Source organism: Bufo gargarizans, chromosome 8 (genome assembly GCF_014858855.1).
Source record: "Bufo gargarizans isolate SCDJY-AF-19 chromosome 8, ASM1485885v1, whole genome shotgun sequence".
Taxonomy (NCBI): domain Eukaryota; kingdom Metazoa; phylum Chordata; class Amphibia; order Anura; family Bufonidae; genus Bufo; species Bufo gargarizans.
Window position 1 is genome coordinate 97865287 of NC_058087.1, and position 23476 is coordinate 97888762.

Here is a 23476-nt window from a genome sequence, read left to right on the forward strand (position 1 = left end):
TACTTCTGTTCAGTTTTTACAAAGGAAAAATGAAGGAGAAGAACCTCAGTTAAGAAAGAAGACTAATGAATCTTTTGATGCATGTGTCTTTACAGAGGATGAGGTTCTAAGTCAGCTGTCTAAAGTTTATAAAAATAAGTCACAGGGGCCTGATGGGATACACCCAAAGCTATTAAAAGAGCTCAGCGGCGAACTAGCAAAACCATTAACAGATTTATTTTACCAATCACTGGCAACAGGAGTTGTCCCAGAAGATTGGAAATTGGCAAATGTTGTGCCCATTCAGAAGAAATGTAGTAGGGAGGAATCATGCAACTATAGGCCAGTAAGCTTAGTGGGGAAATTAATGGAAACAATACTTAAGGAGAGGATTGTTGAACATCTAAAATCCCATGGATTGAAAGATGAAAAACAGCATGGGTTTACTTCAGGGAGATCATGTTAAACAAATTTTATAGATTTTTTTTTTTTGATTGGGTGACTAAAATAATAGATGGCAGAGGTGCAGTAGACATTGTTTATCTGGACCTTAGTAATGCTTTTGATACTGTCCCACATAAAAGGCTCATCAATAAATTGCAGTCTTTGTACGTGGACTCCCATATTGTTGAATGGATTAGGCAGTGGCTGAGGGACAGACAGAGGGTTGTAGTCAATGGAGTATACTCAGACCATGGTCTTGTTACCAGTGGGGTACCTCACGGATCTGTTCTGTGACCGATATTGTTTAATATATTTATCAGCGAAATTGCATAAGGCCTCGATAGTAAGATGTGTCTTTTTTCTGATGGCACAAAGATTTGTAACAGGGTTGATGTTCCTGGAGGGATACACCAAATGGAAAAAGATTTAGGAAAACTTGAGGAATGGTCAAAAATCTGGCAACTAAAATTTAATATTGATAAAGTGCAAAATAATGCACCTGGGGTGTAAAAACCCAAGAGCAGAATATAAAATTGTGATACAGTCCTAACCTCAGTATCTGAGGAAAGGGATTTAGGGGTCATTATTTCAGAAGACTTAAAGGTAGGCAGACAATGTCATAGAGCAGCAGGAAATGCTAGCAGAATGCTTGGTGTATAGGAAGAGGCATTACCAGTATAAAGAGGGAACTGCTCATGCCGCTCTACAGAGCACTAGTGAGACCTCATTTGGAGTATTTTGCACAATACTGGAGACCATATCTCCAGAAGGATATTGATACTTTGGAGAGAGTTCAGAGACAAGCCACTAAACTAGTACATGGATTGCAGGATAAAACTTACCAAGAAACATTAAAGGACCTTAACATGTATCGCTTGGAAGAAAGACGAGACAGAGGATATGATAAAACCTTTTAAATACATAAAGGGAATCAACAAGGTAAAAGAGGAGAGAATATTTAAAAGAAGAGAAACTGCTACAAGAGGACATAATTTAAAATTAGAGGGGCAAAGGTTTAAAAGTAATATCAGGGAGTATTACTTTACTGAGAGAGTAGTGGATGCATGGAATAGCCTTCCTGCAGAGGTGGTAGCTGCAAATACATTTAAGAAGTTTTAGCATGCATGGGATAGGCATAAGGCCATCCTTCATACAAGATAGGGCCAAGGGCTATTCATAGTATTCAGTATATTGGGCAGACTAGATGAGCCAAATGGTTCTTATCTGCCGACACATTCTAGGTTTCTACTTTGCCACTCTGTTGACTCCTTATGATGCTGCTACTGGCATCTCCAAACTATGTCACCTTACCACTCTGGCATTCTCCTCCTGCTACTGTCATATCCACACTATGTCACCTTGCCACTCTGTTGTATTGTGAGATTGTGGATAAGCTCTGCCTGTATGATATTTATGTTTAAATTGTATTGGAGCTGTCATTTGGCATTCCGGCCACTAGAGGCCACTGTTTTGCAGCACAGTTAGCACACTCTGGCATCTGCATATGCAAAGCAGATGATGACTCATGCTTCTGTGTGAACCAGGAAGTGTTGATCTGACATGGTGGAAGGATTGTTCTGTGAGGGACTGAATCCGAATCCTTCCTGGCTTGCGGATGTCCGGCAGTGAATGGACACTCAAAGGAAGGAGAGTATCTGCTGTCCCCTGTCTGGATCCAGCTCTTTGAAAGAGAGGCTGTCCCAGGAAGACCAGTTCCAGTGTATGGACAGAAAACCTCATCATCAAGCAAGGCCGCACGGTTGCTGAGAGCTTGGTGGCCATTCTGGGTAAGCGGCATCCTAGGGCCCAGAACGGACGCAGGTCAGTACACCTGAGTACCAATTGTACTTTACTGTTTGGTGCCTAAAGTAACAGAGACTAGCCTAGGCCTTTTATTAGTTAGATAGCTTTGTTAGGCCTTACTGTAGTGGACTGCAGCGCAGTAATTGACTTGCAGGCTCTGCTGCGTCTGCCACCCGTTAGGTGTGTCCTCTAAAGCGGCACAGTACGACTGGTAGGCTCTGCTGTGTACGCCAATGGGCTAGGCCTGTCCCTTGGACAGAGACGGTGACTGTGGGCCTGGGGTATTACTTATACTGTTTGTACTTGTGTTAATACTGTTTCCAAAGTAAAGTTTATATTCTTGCATATAAAGCGGGTGCCAGGGTCTCTTTTCTTGCCTGTGACTTTGCTGTATCCTGGGGAGCCCACCCCGGTACACGGCTTACAGTATCCTGATGCTGCTGCTGCCGCCATCTCCATACTATATCACCTTGCCACTTTGTTGTATCCTGATGCTGCTGCCAACTCCACACTATGTCACCTTGCCACTCTGTGATATCCTCCTGCTGCTACCTCTCCACACTATGTTTCCTTGCCACTCTGTGGGCTCCTGAAGCTGCTGCTGCTACTATTTCCACACTGTCATCTTGCCACTCTCTGGTCTCCTAATGCTGCTTCTGCTGCTATTTCCACACTGTATGGTCTGATGATGGTGCTGCTGATGCCAAGTGTTGAGCGAGAATATTCGAATAGCGAATATTAATCGCGAATATCACAACTTTGCAAATTCACGAATATTACGAATATATATGCTACAGACGTGGACAAAATTGTTGGTACCCTTTGGTCAATGAAAGAAAAAGTCACAATGGTCACAGAAATAACTTTAATCTGACAAAAGTAATAATAAATTAAAATTCTATAAATGTTAACCAATGAAAGTCAGACATTGTTTTTCAACCATGCTTCAACAGAATTATGTAAAAAAATAAACTCATGAAACAGGCATGGACAAAAATGATGGTACCCCTAACTTAATATTTTGTTGCGCAACCTTTTGAGGCAATCACTGCAATCAAACGCTTCCTGTAACTGTCAATGAGACATCTGCACCTCTCAGCAGGTATTTTGGCCCACTCCTCATGAGCAAACTGCTCCAGTTGTGTCCGGTTTGAAGGGTGCCTTTTCCAGACTGCATGTTTCAGCTCCTTCCAAAGATGCTCAATAGGATTGAGGTCAGGGCTCATAGAAGGCCACTTTAGAATAGTCCAATTTTTTCCTCTTAGCCATTCTTGGGTGTTTTTAGCGGTGTGTTTTGGGTCATTGTCCTGTTGCAAGACCCATGACCTGCGACTGAGACCAAGCTTTCTGACACTGGCTAGTACATTTCTCTCTAGAATTCCTTGATAGTCTTGAGATTTCATTGTACCCTGCACAGATTCAAGACACCCTGTGCCAGACGCAGCAAAGCAGCCCCAGAACATAACAGAGCCTCCTCCATGTTTCACAGTAGGGACAGTGTTCTTTTCTTGATATGCTTCATTTTTTCGTCTGTGAACATACAGCTGATGTGCCTTGGCAAAAACTTCGATTTTTGTCTCATCTGTCCACAGGACATTCTCCCAGAAGCTTTGTGGCTTGTCAACATGTAGTTTGGCATATTCCAGTCTTGCTTTTTTATGATTCGTTTTCAACAATGGTGTCCTCCTTGGTCGTCTCCCATGTAGTCCACTTTGGCTCAAACAACGACGGATGGTGCGATCTGACACTGATGTTCCTTGAGCATGAAGTTCACCTTGAATCTCTTTAGAAGTCTTTCTAGGCTCTTTTGTTACCATTCGGATTATCCGTCTCTTAGATTTGTCATCAATTTTCCTCCTGCGGCCACGTCCAGGGAGGTTGGCTACAGTCCCATGGATCTTAAACTTATGAATAATATGTGCAACTGTACTCACAGGAACATCTAGTTGCTTGGAGATGGTCTTATAGCCTTTACCTTTAACATGCTTGTCTATAATTTTCTTTCTGATCTCTTGAGACAGCTCTTTCCTTTGCTTCCTCTGGTCCATGTCGAGTGTGGTACACACCATATCACCAAACAACACAGTGATTACCTGGAGCCATATATATAGGCCCAATGGCTGATTACAAGGTTGTAGACACCTGTGATGCTAATTAGTGGACACACCTTGAATTAACATGTCCCTTTGGTCACATTATGTTCTGTGTTTTCTAGGGGTACCATCATTTTTGTCCATGCCTGTTTCATGAGTTTATTTTTTTACATAATTCTGTTGAAGCATGGTTGAAAAACAATGTCTGACTTTCATTGGTTAACATTTATAGAATTTTAATTTATTATTACTTTTGTCAGATTAAAGTTATTTCTGTGACCATTGTGACTTTTTCTTTCATTGACCAAAGGGTACCAACAATTTTGTCCACGTCTGTATATAGTCGCTATATTGAATATTCGTCATTTTTTTACATCTGAAAACATGATACCTCCCTGTTTCTTTCTTGTGGGTCAATGAGTCATTGGCCCACAAGCAACTTAAGCAGATAGGAATCATGTTTTCATATGGAAAATAAAATGACAAATATTCTAAAAAAAGAATATATAGCAATATAGGGAATACATTCGTTATTTAGAATATTTGTCATTATTTTTTTTTTCAATCTGTACGGTCGTTCGCATACTCGAACCCCCCCCCCCCCCGACACGCGTCCCCCTCACCATGGGAACGCCTGTGGGTTAGAAAATACCAAATTTGAGTTTTCCCTGAGATCGTGAAAACTCAGATCCAATGGTATTTTCTAACCCAAAGGCGTTCCCATTGTGGAGGGGACGCTTGTCGGGGAGGAGTATGTGAACGACCGTACCGATTGGAAAAAAAAAAGAAAAATATTAATAACGAATATATTTGCTATATTTCTCCAACTTCGTTTTGCTGCCATCTCCACATTATGTCACCTTGCCACTCTCTGGTCTCCTAATGCTGCTGCTGCCGCCAACTTCACGCTATGTCACCATGCCACTCTGTGGTCTGATGCTGCTGCCATCTCACCCCTATATCACCTTGCTACTCTGTGATATCCTCCTGCTGCTGCCATATCCACATTATCTCACCACTAGTGATGAGCAGCAGGGGCAATATTTGAATTTGTGACATTTCGCTAATATTTAAGCAAAAATTCATCATCTATTCGCGAATTTGGGAATTCACGATTTTTTTCTTGATAATTGGCAATGTAATGTGCGTATTGCGCACGCAATACAGGCGTGGGTCACTCTTGCTACATTTTTAAAGCTGCTAGAAGTTTCCTGAGACTGGAGAAAATGGTTGGCATGGCAGTACATTTAAATAGCTTTATATAGTAACATAGTAACATAGTACACAAGGCCGAAAAAAGCATAATGATGCTTCTGCTGCTGCCATCTCCACACTATGTCACCTTGTCCCTCTGTAGTATCCTACTTCTGCCATTTCTACATTATGTCACCTTGCCACTCTATGGTCTCCTTCTGCTGGTGTCATCTCCATACTATGTCACTTTGCCACTCTGTGGTATCCTCCTGCTGCCATATCCACATTATGTCACCATGCCACTCTGTGGACTGCTTATGCTGCTGCCGCGATCTCCACACAATGTCACCTTGCCACTCTGTTGTCTCCTGATGCTGCTGCCATCTCCACAATATGTCACCTTGCCACTCTCTGGTCTCGAGATGCTGCTGCCATCTTTACACTATGTCACCTTGCCACTCTGTTCTAATGATGCTGCTGCTGCTGCCGCCGCCATCTCCACATTATGTCACCTTGCCACTCTGTGGTCTCCTGATGCTGTTGCTGCTACTGCCATCTCCACACTATGTCACCTTGCCACTCTGTGGTATCCTCCTGCTTCTCAAACAAAAATGGATGGTAGGTTCAGCAGCAACGTTTCGACAACAGTCTTTATCAAGCTTGATAAAGACTGTTGTCGAAACATTGCTGCTGAACCTTTGGTGAATTAAAGAACACTGAACAAGTTTTTGGAGTGCTGTGACTTTCCTCATCTTCACTCATCCTCCTGCTTCTACCATCTCCACACTATGTCACCATGCCACTCTGGGGTATCCTGATGCTGCCATCTCCGCACTATGTCACTTTGCCACTCTGTGGTCTCCTGATGCTGCCACTGCCACACTGTCACTTTGCCACTCTGTGGTATCCTGATGCTGCTGCTATCTCCTCACTATGTCACCTTCCCACTCTGTGGTATCCAGCTTCTGCTGCCATTTACACACTATGTCACTTTGCCACTCTGTGGTCTCCTGATGCTGCCGCCATCTCCACACTGTCACCATGCCACACTCTGGTTTCATGATGATGCTGTCATCTCCACACTACGATGCTGTCACCTTGTCACTCTGTGGATTGATGATGTTTCTGCTGCTGCCACCATCTCCACACTGTGTTAGGCTACTTTTCACACTTGCGTTCGGGGTTCCACTTGTGAGTTCCGTTTGAAGGCTCTCACAAGCGGCCCCGAACGGATCCGTACATCCCAAATGCATTCTGAGTGGATCCGCTCAGAATGCAACAGTATGGCTCCGTTTCGCCTCCGTTCTGCTCAGGAGGCGGACACCCAAATGCTGCTTGCAGCGTTTTGGTGTCCGTCCGGCCGTGCGTAGCCACCTTGTGGTTTTCTCATGCTGCTGCTGCTGCCATCTCCACACTATATCACATTGCCACTCTAGTCTCCTGATGCTGCTGCTGCCGTCATCTCCACACTGTCACATTGCCACTCTGTGGCTTCCTGATAATGCTTCTGCTGATGCCATCTGCACACTACATTACCTTGCCACTCTGTGGTCTCCTGATGCTGCTACTGCCTTCTCCACACTATGTCCCTTTGCTACTCTGATATCCTGATGCTGCTGCTGCCATCTCCGCACTGTCACCTTACCACTCTGTGGTATTCTCCTGCTGCTGCCGCCATCTCCTCACGATGTAACCTTGCCACTCTGTGGTATCCTGCTGCAGGCGCTGCCTTCTCCACACTGTCACATTGCCATTCTGTGGTTTCCTGATGCTGTTGCTGCTATCTCCAAACTATGTCACCTTGCCACACTGTGGTATTATCCTGCAGCTGCTGCCATCTTCATATAATGTCACCTTGCCACTCTGTGGTATCCTCTTGCAGCTGCTGCCATCTGCAAACTATGTTACCTTGCCACTCTGTGGTCTCCTGATGCTGATATCTTCACACTATGTGACCTTTCCACTCTGTGGAATCCCCTTGCTGCTGTTGCTGCTATCTCCTCACTATGTCACCTTGCCACTCTGTGGTATCCTCCTGCTGCAGCCGCTATCTCCACACTGTCACCTTGCCACTCTGTGGTCTCCTGATGCTGGTGTCTCCACTTTATGTCACCTTGCCACTCTGTGGTATCCTCCTGTTGCCATCTCCACACTGTCTTCTTGATACTCTGTGGTATCCTCTTGCAGCTGCTGCCATCGGCACACCATGTTACCTTGCAACTCTGTGGTCTTCTGATGCTGCTGCTGCCATCTACTCACTATGTCACCTTGCCACTCTGTGGTACCCTCTTGCTGCTGCTGACATTTCCACACTATTTCACCTTGCCACTTTATGGCATCCACCTGCTGCTGCTGCCATCTCCACACTGCCACCTTGCCACTCTGTGGTGTCCTCCTGCTGCTGCTGCCATCTGCACATTATGTCACCTTACCACTCTGTGGTATCCAGTTGCTGCTGCTGTCAGCTCCACACTGTCACCTTGCCACTCTGTGGTATCCTAATGCTGCTTCTGACATCTTCACACTAAGTCACCTTGCCACTCTGTGGCATTCCCCTGCTGCTACTGCCATCTCCACACTATGTCACCTTGCCACTCAGTGGTATCCTGCTGCTGTTGCTGCCGCTATCTTCATACTATGTCACCTTGCCACTCTGTGGTCTCCTGATGCTGCTGCTACTTCCATATACATGCTATGTCAGCTTTCCACTCTGTGGTATCCTTCTGCTGCCATCTCCTCACTATTAGAGTTCAGCGGACACATGGATGTTCGGGTTCGACTGAACTTCGTAAAAAAGTTTGAGTACGAGACCCGAACTTGACCCCGAAACCCGTTGAAGTCAAGGGGACCCGAACTTTTGAGCACTAAAATGGCTGTAAAAAGGTCATGGAAATGGCTAGAGGGCTGCAAATGTTGTCAAAATGTGGTTAAGAGCATGGCAAGTGCTCTGCAAACAAATGTGGATAAGGAAATAACTTTAAATAACATAAAATATGTAAAAATAAAAAAAATAATCTTGATATAGGAGGACCAGGTCCCTATGGAGTAGGAGGTTGAGGAGGCAGTGGATGTGGCGGTGTAGGTGAAAGTGGCGGTGGAAAGGAGGAGGTAGCCTACACTGCCTTTTGTTTTAAAATTTATTTATATTTTTTTAAATTTGGGTACACCCCAAAACATTGGGAAATATAACCCTCCATTCGTGCTAAACACACGTTCATATAATACACCGGCTACAGGGCAGGCCAGCACCTCCAAGGTGTAAAGGGCATGCTCAGGCCATGTGCCCAATATGGAGACCCAGAAGTTGCAGGGGATGACCCCTGTCAGTTAGTTCGTGTAGGCGTGTGCATACTTACTGCCCCATCCACCATGTCGCACGTCCCCGTGATGTTCACGATCCAATTTGATATCTGCTCTGTCAACTTTCGATGTTCTTTTATGCGCCTACCATGGTGATTACTGGTGGTGGGGAATCAGGGTTCCAGGCCGGAGAGGAGAGGGAGAGGGAGAAAAAGACCAAATTTAAGAGAGATAAAATTTATTTAAAAAAAAATTGGTATTTTGAAGAAATGTGGGAAAAAGCTATTGAGGCACAAATGTTGCCCACAAGAGTATAGCGGAAATGTGGGACAAAGCATTGAAGCCTAAATGTGTTACAACTTGTTTAAGTTAAAGCATTGAATTAAAGGAGGTGGCCCCCATTAATTAAAGAAGCATTTCAGAAATTTTATTCTGTCATTGCCAGATCTCTGAGAAGTTCTGATAGACGTTCCCTCAGTGCCTCCTGCATGATGTTCTTTTGTTTTGGTTTCGCTTTGACATCTCTTCTCCCTCTCCCAGCCTTGTCTCAGGGTCCCTCTCCTGCCAAATGGCATCCGTGTGCCTTTTTCTCGAAGAAACTCTCCTCCGCAGAGAGAACCTACGATGTGGGAGATAGGGAGTTGTTGGCCATCAAGTTAGCTTTTGAGGAATGGCACCATTGGCTAGCGGGAGCCAGAAACCCTATTACCGTGTTTACCAACCATAAGAATCTGGCCTACTTGGAGTCAGCCAAGAGTCTGAACCCGAGACAGGCCAGATGGTCTTTGTTCTTTTCTAGGTTTAATTTTGTTGTCACGTTCTGCCCTGGGGTTAAGAATGTGAAGGCGTATGCCCTGTCACGTTGTTTTCCGGGAGGGGGGAACTTTGAAGACCCGGGTCCCATTTTTGCTGAAGGGGTGGTGGTCTCTGCTCTTTATCCTGAATTGGAGGCAGAGGTTCAGGCAGCCCAGACAGAGGCTCCTGATCTTTGTCCTCCTGGGAGGTTGTTTGTGCCTCTCGTTTTACGACACAAAGTTTTTAAGGAGCACCACGATACTGTCCTTGCTGGGCACCCGGTAGGTAGAGCCACAGTGGATCTCATTGCTCTGAGATTCTGGTGGCCGGCGCTACGCAAGTCGGTTGAGTGTTTTGTGGCAGCCTGCGAGACTTGCGCTCGTGCCAAAGTCCCTCATTCGCAGCCATCAGGTCCTCTCCTCCCATTACCCATTCCTTCCCGTCCTTGGACACGTCTGTCCATGGACTTCATTACTGACCTGCCTCGTTCCTCGGGGAAGACTGTGATTCTGGTGGTGGTGGACGGTTTTAACAAAATGGTGCATTTCATTCCTTTTCCTGGGTTGCCCAATGCTAAAACGCTGGCGCAGGCATTTATTGATCACATTGTCAAATTGCATGGTATTCCTTCAGACATAGTCTCTGATAGGGGCACGCAGTTTGTTTCCAGATTCTGGAAGGCTTTCTGTTCTCGCTTGGGGGTTCGGTTGTCATTCTCTTCTGCTTTCCACCCGCAGTCGAATGGCCAGACAGAGCGCGTCAATCAGAATCTGTAGACATATCTGTGCTGTTTTGTGGTGGAGAATCAGGAGCATTGCTGTTCTTTTTTGTCCCTTGCTGAGTTTGCTTTAAATAACCTTTGCCAGGAGTCCTCTGATAAGTCCCCATTTTTTGGTGCATATGAGTTTCATCCGCAGTTTGGGACATTCTCTGGAGAGGGGTCTTCTGGTTTACCTGATGAGGAGAGATTCTACTAGTCTTAGTCATCGGCAAAAGATTCAGGATAATCTAAAGAGCATGAGTGAGAGATATCGTGTGGCGGATAAGAGACGTGTGCCTGGTCCAGACCTGAATGTTGGTGATCTGGTGTGGCTGTCTACTAAGAATATCAAATTGAAGGTTCCCTCCTGGAAGTTGGGTCCTAAGTTTATTGGGCCTTACAAAATCTTGTCAGTCATCAATCCCGTTGCCTACCGTCTTGATCTTCCTCAGACTTGGAGGATCCATAATGTTTTTCACAAGTCCCTATTAAAACCTTATGTCCGACCCACTGTACCCTCCTCTTTGCCTCCACCTCCGATTGTGGTTGATGGTAATCTTGAATTTCAGGTCTCTAGGATTGTAGACTCTCGTATTATCCGCGGTTCTCTTCAGTACCTCGTTCATTGGGAGGGTTATGGTCCTGAGGAGAGGATGTGGGTTCCAGTGGCGGACATTAAGGCCACTCGTCTTATCAGGGCGTTCCATAGCTCCCATTCTGAGAAGGTGGGCTCTGAGTGTCCGACGTCCACTCGTAGAAGGAGGGGTACTGTCACCACCAGATCTCTGAGAAGTTCTGATAGACGTTCTTCAGTACCTCCTGCATGATGTTCTTTTGTTTTGGTTTCGCTTTGACATCTCTTCTCCCTCTCCCAGCTCCCATACTGCCTCACTATGTGGTTTATACTACTTCCTGGATTGTGCTCAGTGCTAGAAGTTTGCTACTGCTGGTTTCTCAGTAAGTCTATCCCTTTCTGTTTTCCTGTTGGCTTGATTCTAGGTGACACTGACTCGCTCCGTATTTAGTGCAGGGAGCCGGTGGTTGTGTCCCCTCACTATTATAGGGTTTTCAGTTGTCACTCAGTCTAGGTACATGGACATGCAACTTTCTATCACAGAGATCTTTGCATGGGCTGAGCAGTCAGGGAGAGCTATAGGGCTTTAATAGGGCTCACCCTTTTGTTCCTTAGTTTGGGATCAAGTCAGTCGGATCTTTATTTGTTACTTCTTGTTTTCTGCAACACCATCCATGACATATTCCCCGTCACCTATGCAGAGCAGGGGTTTATTCACGTCTCAAATTGCATAATGTCAACCCAAGAATGTAACAGAAAAATTACAGAAATTACTTGTTTGAGCAGGGGTCTATGACAGAAAACAATTGTTTATCACCCGAAAATGTAAAATAAAACGTATTGAAATTTATCAAGCTGTCAACTAGTTAGAGGAGGGGTATATTACACCCAAAAATTGGTGAATTTGACCCTAAAATGTACCAAACCAAAAAAATGCTGAATTTCACCAGAGAATGTAACTGCCAATTTATATATTTTTTTCTTGTTAACCGGCCTACTAGGTATAAGCAGTGGAATTTCACAACAAAAAATTGCAGGAGTTCCACCTTGTGGGCATGTCACATATGAGGAGGTGAGCGGGAAGGCCTAAGTTACGCTGCAGTGCTGACAGGCAAGCAGCAGGTTGAGAACGCCGAAAGCACGCACAGACGGCCCGCACTTTATGCAGCAGCTCTGACATATCGGGGTAATTTTTAAGGAATATCTGCACCACCAAATTCAGCACATGCACCAGGCAAGGGATGTGCATCAAACCGGCTAGTCCCAGAGCTGCTACGAGATTTCACCCATTATCGCACACCACCAGGCCAGGCTTGAGGCTCACTGGCACAAACCACTCATCGGTCTGTTGTTTAACCCCTTAAGGACACAGGGCGTACAGGTACGCCCTTGTGCCCTGGTACTTAAGGACACAGGGCGTACAGGTACGCTCTGTGCATTTTCGATCACTGCCGTGCGGCTGGCAGTGATCGGAACCCGGTGCCTGCTCAAATCATTGAGCAGGCACCTAGGCTAAATGCGCGGGGGGGTCCCGTGACCCCCCCATGTCGGCGATCGCGGCAAACCGCAGGTCAATTCAGACCTGCGGTTTGCTGCGATTTCTGCAGTTTCTGATCCCCGCGGTCCCTGACCGCGGGGATCAGAAACTTTTGCATTGGTAAAATATAAATGTATCCCTCCCCCCTGCACCCCTTAGTGATTTTTGCCCGGTGGGAGGTGCAGGGGGAGGGTTGCGGGCGGTGCGGGAGGCGGGCGGTGCGGTAGGCGGGATCGCGATCCCCCGCCCGCCTCCCATTGCGTAATCGTTGGCGTCTAGTGGGTTATACCAGGGTGCCAGCACATTGCTGGCACCCTGGTATAAACGGCTGACATCGGTGATGCGATGTCAGCCGTTTAACCCTTTCCATACAGCGGTCCGTACGGACCGCTGTATGGAAAAGGTTAACAGTAAGAGGGAGCTCCCTCCCTCTCCGATCGGGGGGCTGCTGTGCCTTTGCAGTCCCCCGAATGGAGAGGGAGAGAGCTCCCAGGCAGCCCCCCCAGAGCCCCGTCCTTACCCTTCCCCGTCTGCGCAGTTCTGGCCACTACTGAGCAGACGGGGAAGGTTCCCATGGCAACAGGACGCCTGCTCAGGCGTCCTGCTGTCCATGGTGCTGAACAGATCTGTGCTGAAAGCATAGATCTGTTCAGTGTAAGTAAAATATAGTACAGTGCAATATATATTGTACTGTACTGTATTATGCAGACATCAGACCCACTGGATCTTCAAGAACCAAGTGGGTCTGGGTCAAAAAAAAAGTGAAAAAAGTGAAAAATAAAGTAAAAATCAAAAAACACATTTATCACTGATTAAAAATGAAAAAAATAAAATTCCCTACACATGTTTGGTATCGCCGCGTCCGTAACGACCTGATCTATAAAACGGTCATGTTACTTTACCCGAACGGTGAACGCCATAAAAAAAATAAATAAATTAAAAACTATGATGAAATTGGAATTTTGCCCACCTTACTTCCCAAAAAAGGTAATAAAAGTGATCAAAAAAGTCGCATCTACGCCAAAATTGTAACAATCAAACAGTTATCTCATCCCGCAAAAATCATACCCTACCCAAGATAATCGCCCAAAAACTGAAAAAGTTATGGCTCTTAGACTATGGAAACACTAAAACATGATTTATTTTGTTTCAAAAATGAAATCATTGTGTAAAACTTACATAAAAAAAAAAAAAAGTATACATATTAGGTATCGCCGCGTCCGTATTGAATGGCTCTATAAAAATATCACATGAACTAACCCCTCAGATGACCACCGTAAAAAAATTAAAATAAAAACGGTGTAAAAAAAGCCATTTTTTGTCATCTTCCGTCACAAAAAGTGTAATAGCAAGCAATCAAAAAGTCATGTGCACCCCAAAATAGTGCCAATCAAACTGTCATCTCATCCCACAAAAAATGAGACCCTACTTAAGATAATCGCCCAAAAATTTAAAAAACTATGGCTCTTAGACTATGGAGACACTAAAACATTTTTTTTGTTTTAAAAATGAAATTATTGTGTAAAACGTACATAAATAAAAAAAAAATTGTATACATATTGTGTATCACCGCGTCCGTGACAACCTGCTTTTTAAAATTACGTCATGATCTAACCTGTCAGATGAATGGTGTAAATAACAAAAAAAAAAAAACGGTGCCAAAAAAGCAATTTCTTGTTACCTTGCCGCACAAAAAGTGTAATATAGAGCAACCAAAAATCATATGTACCCTAAACTTGTACCAACAAAACTGCCACCCTATCCTGTAGTTTCTAAAATGGGGTCACTTTTTTGGAGTTTCTACTCTAGGGGTGCATCAGGGGGCTTCAAATGGGACATGGTGTCAAAAAAACCAGTCCAGCAAAATCTGCCTTCCAAAAACCGTATGGCATTCCTTTCCTTCTGCGCCCTGCCGTGTGCCCGTACAGCGGTTTACGACCACATATGGGGTGTTTCTGTAAACTACAGAACCAGGGCCATAAATAATGAGTTTTGTTTGGCTGTTAACCCTTGCTTTGTAACTGGAAAAAAAATATTAAAATGGAAAATCTGCCAAAAAAGTGAAATTTTGAAATTGTATCTCTATTTTCCATTAAATCTTGTGCAACACCTAAAGGGTTAACAAAGTTTGTAAAATCAGTTTTGTATACCTTGAGGGGTGTAGTTTCTTAGATGGGGTCACTTTTATGGAGTTTCTACTCTAGGGGTGCATCAGGGGGCTTCAAATGGGACATGGTGTCAAAAAAAAACTGTCCAGCAAAACATGCCTTCCAAAAACCAAACGGCGCACCTTTCACTCTACACCCCGCTGTGTGGCCGTACAGTAGTTTACGGCCACATATGGCGTGTTTCTGTAAACGGCAGAGTCAGGGCAATAAAGATACAGTCTTGTTTGGCTGTTAACCCTTGCTTTGTTAGTGGAAAAAATGGGTTAAAATGGAAAATTAGGCAAAAAAATGAAATTCTCAAATTTCATCCCCATTTGCCAATAACTCTTGTGCAACACCTAAAGGGTTAACAAAGTTTGTAAAATCAGTTTTGAATACCTTGAGGGGTGTAGTTTCTTAGATGGGGTCACTTTTATGGAGTTTCTACTCTAGGGGTGCATCAGCGGGCTTCAAATGGGACATGGTGTCAAAAAACCAGTCCAGCAAAACCTGCCTTCCAAAAACCAAACGGCGCACCTTTCACTCTACGCCCCGCTGTGTGGCCGTACAGTAGTTTACGGCCACATATGGGGTGTTTCTGTAAACGGCAGAGTCAGGGCAATAAAGATACAGTCTTGTTTGGCTGTTAACCCTTGCTTTGTTAGTGGAAAAAATTGGTTAAAATGGAAAATTAGGCAATAAAATGAAATTCTCAAATTTCATCCCCATTTGCCAATGACTCTTGTGCAACACCTAAAGGGTTAACAAAGTTTGTAAAATCAGTTTTGAATACCTTGAGGGGTGTAGTTTATAGAATGGGGTCATTTTTGGGTGGTTTCTATTATGTAAGCCTCGCAAAGTGACTTCAGAGCTGTAGTGGTCCCTAAAAATTGGGTTTTTGTAAATTTCTGAAAAATTTCAAGATTTGCTTCTAAACTTCTAAGCCTTGTAACATCCCCAAAAAATAAAATATCATTCCCAAAATAATTCAAACATGAAGTAGACATATGGGGAATGTAAAGTCATCACAATTTTTAAGGGTATTACTATGTATTACAGAAGTAGAGAAACTGAAACTTTGAAATTTGCTAATTTTTCCCAATTTTTGGTAAATTTGACATTTTTTTTATGCAAAACAAAATATTTTTTTTAACTTTATTTTACCAGTGTCATGAAGTACAATATGTGACGAAAAAACAATCTCAGCATGGCCTGGATAAGTCAAAGCGTTTTAAAGTTATCATCACTTAAAGTGACACTGGTCAGATTTTCAAAAAATGGCCTGGTCCTAAGGTGTAAAAAGGCTGTGTCCCTAAGGGGTTAAGGCCCATCCACAGCTCCTGCGCGGGTTGGGGTTTGTCCCCCAAACAGATAAGTTTTAAAACTGCCTGCTGTCGTTTACCCCTAGCTGTGCTGAAGTTGCTGGTGAAGGTGTTACGCTGACCAGATGAGGAGCTGGTAGAGGAGGAGGAAGCAACAGGAGGCAAACTGAAGCGCACTTAGATGCCTGGTCATGCAGGTTGTGCTCAGGTTGAGAACGTTTATGCCTCGCTTCTGGCTCTGATTGCACAGCGTGAAAATCACTCGTGTCTTGTTGTCAGCACATTGTCATAAGAACTGCCACGCCAGGGAACTCCTTGGAGCTGGCTTTGGTGTGCTTGGTCCCTTGCTACCATGGGCAGTAGGAGGCGTACTATCTAGAGGACAGCCGCTCAGCTTTTGCGCCCTGCTCCCTCTTCTGCTGTGCTGGTGGCTCTGTGCGACCACCGCCTCTTCCTCCAAACTACATGGGTCACTCGCATGACCTTGATTCCATGCTGGGTCGAGGACCTCATCGTCCTCCACATCATATTCCACCCAGTCTACACCCCCGCCTTCCTTGTCGGTCTGCACACTTTCCAAAGGCCCAGCAGTTGGCACCCGTGTTTCGTCATCATCCGAAACATGCTGCGATGGTCCTCCCATGTACTCATCTTAAAAGAAAAGTGGTTGGGCATCAGTGCACTCAATCTCTTCCGCTTCTGGGGCATGGCTAGGTGGATGGCCCCGGGAAACCTTGCTAACAGAGTCATCAAAAAGCAGCAGAGACTGCTGCATGACTTAGGGCTCAGACTGCTTGGCTGATTTGCAAGGCGGTGAGGTGAAAGACTGATGGACATCGGCTGCAGGTGCCAACTCTGATCTTTCAGCAGGAGACTGGGTGAGAGACATCGTGAAGGAACTGGATCCACTGTCAGCAACCCAATCTACTATCACCTGTACTTGTTCAGGCCTCACCATTCGAAGAGCAGCATTAGGCCCGACCAAATACCGCTGCAGGTTTTGCTGCCTACTCGCACCTGAGGAAGGGGTTTCACTTGTGAGTGTAGCTTGCACAGATCGACCACATCCTCTCCCGGCAACAGGAGCTCCACCAGCCGCACTACGACCTGGGCCACGACCCTTATTTCACTCTCTCCTCATATTTTTCGAATTTAGGATCTTGCCCTAAATGGGTGTTTAATTAATAGTTGAATAGAACGATAGTATCTAAAGGTTATATCTCACACGGTCTGAACCAGTGTAGGCCTGAATTCAATATTGTTGCACCAAATGGCGGTATTTCAAATCCCTGAATCAAACCCCTACATGTTGAAGGGGTATCTCACATGGCCTGAACTAGTGTAGGCCTGAATTCAATATTGTTGCACCAAATGGCGGTATTTCAAATGCCTGAATCAAACCACTGTACTGTCACCTTGCTACTCTGTGGTATCCTCCTGCTGCTGCTGCCCGGAAATAGCATATTTTAAAATTTGCTCATCTCTAATTGGCTTCAAATATCATGTACATTGTACAGGTAAGTCATTGCTGCATCCAAGAAGATGAAGTCACAGCTGCAGTGGTGGGGAGAATCAAAATGGTGGGACTTAAGCAAGAGGGGTTTGAATCAGTTAGTATACATACAAATATCTGACTGTACAATAATATAGATAACTTTCAAATTATCTTTTTATATTTGGGACTATAAAGCTGGCAGAAACAGAGAGGCCGGATTTACTCCCAAAATTATTTAGCATATTTACTGATCCGCAAGGGACAGAGGGGTAAAGCTTAAAAGGCGAAAGATTTATACGTTCTGAAGAGAAACCAGAGTATACTCTGGTTTCTCTTCAGAACGTATAAATCTTCTGCTTTTTAAGTTTTACCCCTCTGTCCCTTGGGGATCAGTAAATATACTATAAAGCTGGCCATACACACACATTAGATATGCACCATCCATTCCTGCTGATTTTGGTGGGTTCAGCCGAACATTACTGTGTATGGTGGCTTCTGGCTCTCCCTGAAAGCTGATGTTAAGGGATTCTGTTGTGCTCAGGACATAAGACTCAGCCCAATGATTCTGTTTGTCTCCTCTGTCCTTTCACTAGATACGTATGTTTGGTTGAGCTGAGCATGCATTTGTTTGCAAGTATCTGGAGAGATAGCAGTCAGATTAAGCGTTTAGCTGCTTGTGGCCACATCACTACTGAAGCCAGTCATTGGCTGGAGCTGTGCATGTGACCCTGCCCATACACTGCTGGATGTAAACAATGCGGTGGCAGTAATAATGACCAGAGCGGCTTGTAGCAGGTAAATATGAATCTTCTATTTCAGGGGCAGGCACTGGGCACTTTAAAAATCAATATTATTGGAAAACCCCTTTAAGTAATTTAAAACTTGAGTTTGCAAATTACTTTGTAATCCCAGATGTCCTTGACTGTCTAAAATATGAAATTTCCTCTTCTACCAGTCTTATCATATCTCAGATGTTGTAGTCAGGGCTACAAAATATGTTGCCACAGGTAGAGCTGTCCTTTTTCCTTTTATTGTGCAACAATATTTAATTATTTTTCTAAGCTTCTGCCCTATTTCGTCTACAGTATATACTGTAGAGACCCCAGGAGGACATTTAGTACATACATACTTGACTATTTTCATCACTCTCTCAGGAATTATTGGAGGGGAGGCCGTGCATGCTCTGCAGGGACTTAGCCAGCAATGTTGAAAGTATAGGTGTGGGTCCCAGAGGTGGGACTCGCACCTATCGGACATTGGAGGCATACCCTAGCTATATGCCCCCAATTTTTTAGATGGGACAATCCCTTTAAAATTTTCTTGGATTGCACGAGATGTTCCTATTGTTGTTGAAGAGGACAATGAACTTCTGACAATGAGCTCCTCTTTCTTCTTTCCTGACCCCAAATTTAAGCTGATATGTATATATTTACAACTAAATAAAATTGCATCTAGGCTTGTAGACAGTTTCTGCCGTTAGTCTGTCAAGATATGTGGCTTAATGGGAATGGAGTGTGACTGTACTCAAAAAGGGATGTGACCCAATATGCAACATTCTGTGACCAAATTATGCATAGATTCTGGCATAAAATTCTGTCTCAAAGTAGGCCAACCAATAGTTAGTATAGAACTGGACAAAAGTGTTTGGACCTCCACCAAATATATCATCCAGCATGAGGCATTGTGCTAAATTTGGTGCATGTCTAGATAACCCTTCAAACTTTACACCATCTATAGGATTATAAAATCTGCCCCATTGTTTCCCATCAGTGTCTTAAGAATTAAAATATAATATATATATATATATATATATATATATATATATATATATATATATATATATATATATATCTATATCTATATATCTATATCTATATATATATATATACACATACATACACACACACACACATTATTATATACATATTTATTATTACACCATAGCATTACAACATTTTTTGATTTATAAAACTAAAGGACATTAGTAAAGAGATTCCAACTGTAAAACCATACCTAAAATTGAATAAATGTATTAACCAAAGCATTAATAAGCAGTGATGGCCAGATCGCATTGTTCGCCCACAAACACATGCAGGCTGCCATCTTAACTCACAAGTCCGGCGAGGCACAGGTAAGCCCTTACCTGTGCGTGCGCCACTAGCCAGTCTGAAACAAATGAAGTCAGCGGGAGCAGGCAGTTCCGAGAACAGCCAGATGAAGGCCCCGGTGGCTGTTCTCGGAACTGCCTGCTCCCGGTGACCAAATTTGTTTCAGACTAGCTCGTAGTGCAGGCACAGGTAAGGGCTTACCTGTGCCTCGCCGGACTTGAGTCAAGATGGCAGCCCGCATGTGTTAGCGGTCGAACAATACGAACTGGCCATCGCCATGTTAATAAGTAGATAATAAAAATGTACCTTGTATCCGTCACCTTGGGACTTTCCACATAATACATACATTCTTTCTTTTTAATATTTTCTGCAATCCAAGAGCATATGTTTTCCTGCATTAAAACAAAAAGAATTGAATTTCAAATAAAACAAATTATAAAGGAAAAATGGGAAGACTGCAGATATGCCACAGCTTTAGTATAAAAGGGCAGAGATGCATATTGGATCTTTGTGGTCCCTTCACTACTGTACTTGACATAGCAACATCCATGTGCATGTAGTTGTATCCAGTAAAGCAGCTCAGCATGCAAGTGATAGGCTGAACTGCAATAACCTAGCACAATGTGAATCTGATATTTGCAGATTCTATATTGACAGGGAATGTCCCACAGGATTGGCACATGGCAAATGTGGTGCCAATATTCAAAAAGGGTCCAAAAACAGAGCCTGGAAACTATAGGCCGGTAAGTTTAACATCTGTTGTGGGTAAACTGTTTGAAGGTTTTCTGAGAGATGCTATGTTAGAGCATCTTAACGGAAATAAGCAAATAACGCCATATCAGCATGGCTTTGTGAGGGATCGGTCATGTCAAACAAATTTAATCAGTTTCTATGAGGAGGTAAGTTCTAGACTTGACAGCGGTGAATCAATGGATGTCGTATATCTGGACTTCTCCAACGCATTTGACACTGTACCACATAAAAGGTTAGTATATAAAATGAGAATGCTCGGACTGGGAGAAAACGTCTGTAAGTGGGTAAGTAACTGGCTCAATGATAGAAAACAGAGGGTGGTTATTAATGGTACATACTCAGATTGGGTCACTGTCACTAGTGGAGTACCTCAGGGGTCAGTATTGGGCCCTTTTCTCTTCAATATATTTATTAATGATCTTGTAGAAGGCTTGCATAGTAAAATATCAATTTCCGCAGGTGACACTAAGCTGTGTAAAGTAATTAACACTGAAGAGGACAGTATACTACTACAGAGCGATCTGGATAGATTGGAGGCTTGGGCAGATAAGTGGCAGATGAGGTTTAACACTGACAAATGTAAAGTTATGCACATGGGAAGGAATAATGCAAGTCACCCGTACTTATTAAATGGTAAAACACTCGGTAACACTGACATGGAAAAGGATCTAGGAATTTTAATAAACAGCAAACTAAGCTGCAAAAAACAGTGTCAGGCAGCTGCTGCCAAGGCCAATAAGATAATGGGTTGCATCAAAAGGGGCATAGATTCCCGTGATGAGAACATAGTTCTACCACTTTACAAATTGCTAGTCAGACCACACATGGAGTACTGTGTACAGTTCTGGGCTCCTGTAAACAAGGCAGACATAGCAGAGCTGGAGAAAGTCCAGAGGAGGGCAACTAAAGTAATAACTGGAATGGGGCAACTACAGTACCCTGAAAGATTATCAAAATTAAAGTTATTCACTTTAGAAAAAAGACGACTCAGAGGAGATCTAATTAATATGTATAAATATATCAGGGGTCAGTACAGAGATCTATCCCATCATCTAGTCATTCCCAGGACTGTGACTGTGACGAGGGGACATCCTCTGCGCCTGGAGGAAAGAAGGTTTGTACACAAACATAGAAGAGGATTCTTTACGGTAAGAGCAGTGAGACTATGGAACTCTCTGCCTGAGGAGGTGGTGATGGTGAGTACAATAAAGGAATTCAAGAGGGGCCTGGATGTATTTCTGGAGTGTAATAATATTACAGGATATAGCTACTAGAGAGGGGTCGTTGATCCAGGGATTTATTCTGATTGCCTGATTGGAGTCGGGAAGGAATTTTTATTCCCCCTAAAGTGAGGAAAATTGGCTTCTACCTCACAGGGTGTTTTTGCCTTCCTCTGGATCAACTTGCAGGATGACAGGCCGAACTGGATGGACAAATGTCTTTTTTCGGCCTTATGTACTATGTTACTATGTTACTCGAGGCATGGGATACGCGGAAAACTTGGACATTAAGTTTGCGGAAGTCATTACAGAACTGCACTGTCCCGTCTGGCTTGGGTATTAATACTATTGGACTGGCCCACTCACTTTTTGACTCCTCGATGACACCCAGCTGGAGCATTAAATGCACTTCCTCAGTGATGGCTTGTCGCCGAGCCTTGGGTACCTAGTACGGTTTTAAGCAGACTTTTGCCTGAGGCTCAGTGATAATGTCATGCCGGATTACAGACGTGCGTCCAGGGAGGTCGGAGAATACATCCGTGTTCCGACTAATGAACTCCCTGGCTTCCTGAGCCTGTTTAGAGGAGAGGCTGTCAGCAATTTTCACGGTGGCACCGCTTCCCCAGCTTCAGCCCGAAACAGCTTCCCTTAGGAACCATGGTTGTCGGCTGTCTTCCGTACAGGTTTCCCTTTCCTTCCATGGCTTGAGCAGATTCACATGGTACACCTGCTGAGGCTTTTAACATAGTAACATAGTACATAAGGCCGAAAAAAGACATTTGTCCATCCAGTTCGGCCTGTCATCCTGCAAGTTGATCCAGAGGAAGGCAAAAAACCCCTGTGAGGTAGAAGCCAATTTTCCTCACTTTAGGGGAATAAAAATTCCTTCCCGACTCCAATCAGGCAATCAGAATAAATCCCTGGATCAACGATATCTCTCTAGTAGCTATAGCCTGTAATATTATTACGCTCCAGAAATACATCCAGGCCCCTTTTGAATTCCTTTATTGTACTCACCATCACCACCTCCTCAGGCAGAGAGTTCCATAGTCTCACTGCTCTTACCGTAAAGAATCCTCTTCTATGTTTGTGTACAAACCTTCTTTCCTCCAGACGCAGAGGATGCCCCCTCGTCACAGTCACCGTCCTGGGAATAAATAGATGACGGGATAGATCTCTGTACTGACCCCTGATATATTTATACATATTAATTAGATCTCCTCTCAGTCTTTTTTCTAAAGTGAATAACCCTAATTTTGATAATCTTTCAGGGTACTGTAGTTGCCCCATTCCAGTTATTACTTTAGTTGCCCTCCTCTGGACCCTCTCCAGCTCTGCTATGTCTGCTTTGTTCACTGGAGCCCAGAACTGTACACAGTACTCCATGTGTGGTCTGACTAATGATTTGTAAAGTGGTAGGACTATGTTCTCATCACGGGCATCTATGCCCCTTTTGATGCAACCCATTATCTTATTGGCCTTGGCAGCAGCTGCCTGACACTGGTTTTTGCAGCTTAGTTTGCCGTTTATTAAAATTCCTAGATCTTTTTCCAACACTCGGTAACACTGACATGGAAAAAGATCTAGGAATTTTAATAAACAGCAAACTAAGCTGCAAAAACCAGTGTCAGGCAGCTGCTGCCAAGGCCAATAAGATAATGGGTTGCATCAAAAGGGGCATAGATGCCCGTGATGAGAACATAGTCCTACCACTTTACAAAGTACACCTGGCTGGTGTACTTTGTAATCTACCTCTCCAATTTTCTCAAGTACCCCTGCCACCTAGCTAGGAACTTACTGTCCACAGTTCGTACCAGAACTAACACTCGATCACCCGGGTTAAAGTTTTAGACCCAAGCCTGCCGATTATAGACCCGACTCTGGGCTCGCTGCGCTGCCTCCATATGCTCCCTAACCAGAGGTAACACTGTTTCCATCCGTCCCTGCATCTG

General features: G+C 44.1%; 1 protein-coding gene across 1 annotated transcript in view; it reads right to left on the reverse strand.

Moving 5' to 3' along the window:
• Positions 1 to 23476, reverse strand: part of TRPM2 (transient receptor potential cation channel subfamily M member 2) — a 1289439-nt gene that overhangs the window by 1255162 nt on the left and 10801 nt on the right. Inside the window, exon 2 of the mRNA XM_044304068.1 lies at positions 19858 to 19943. Within this exon, the coding sequence (XP_044160003.1) occupies positions 19858 to 19943 (86 nt within the window). The remainder of the gene's footprint in view (positions 1 to 19857; positions 19944 to 23476) is intronic.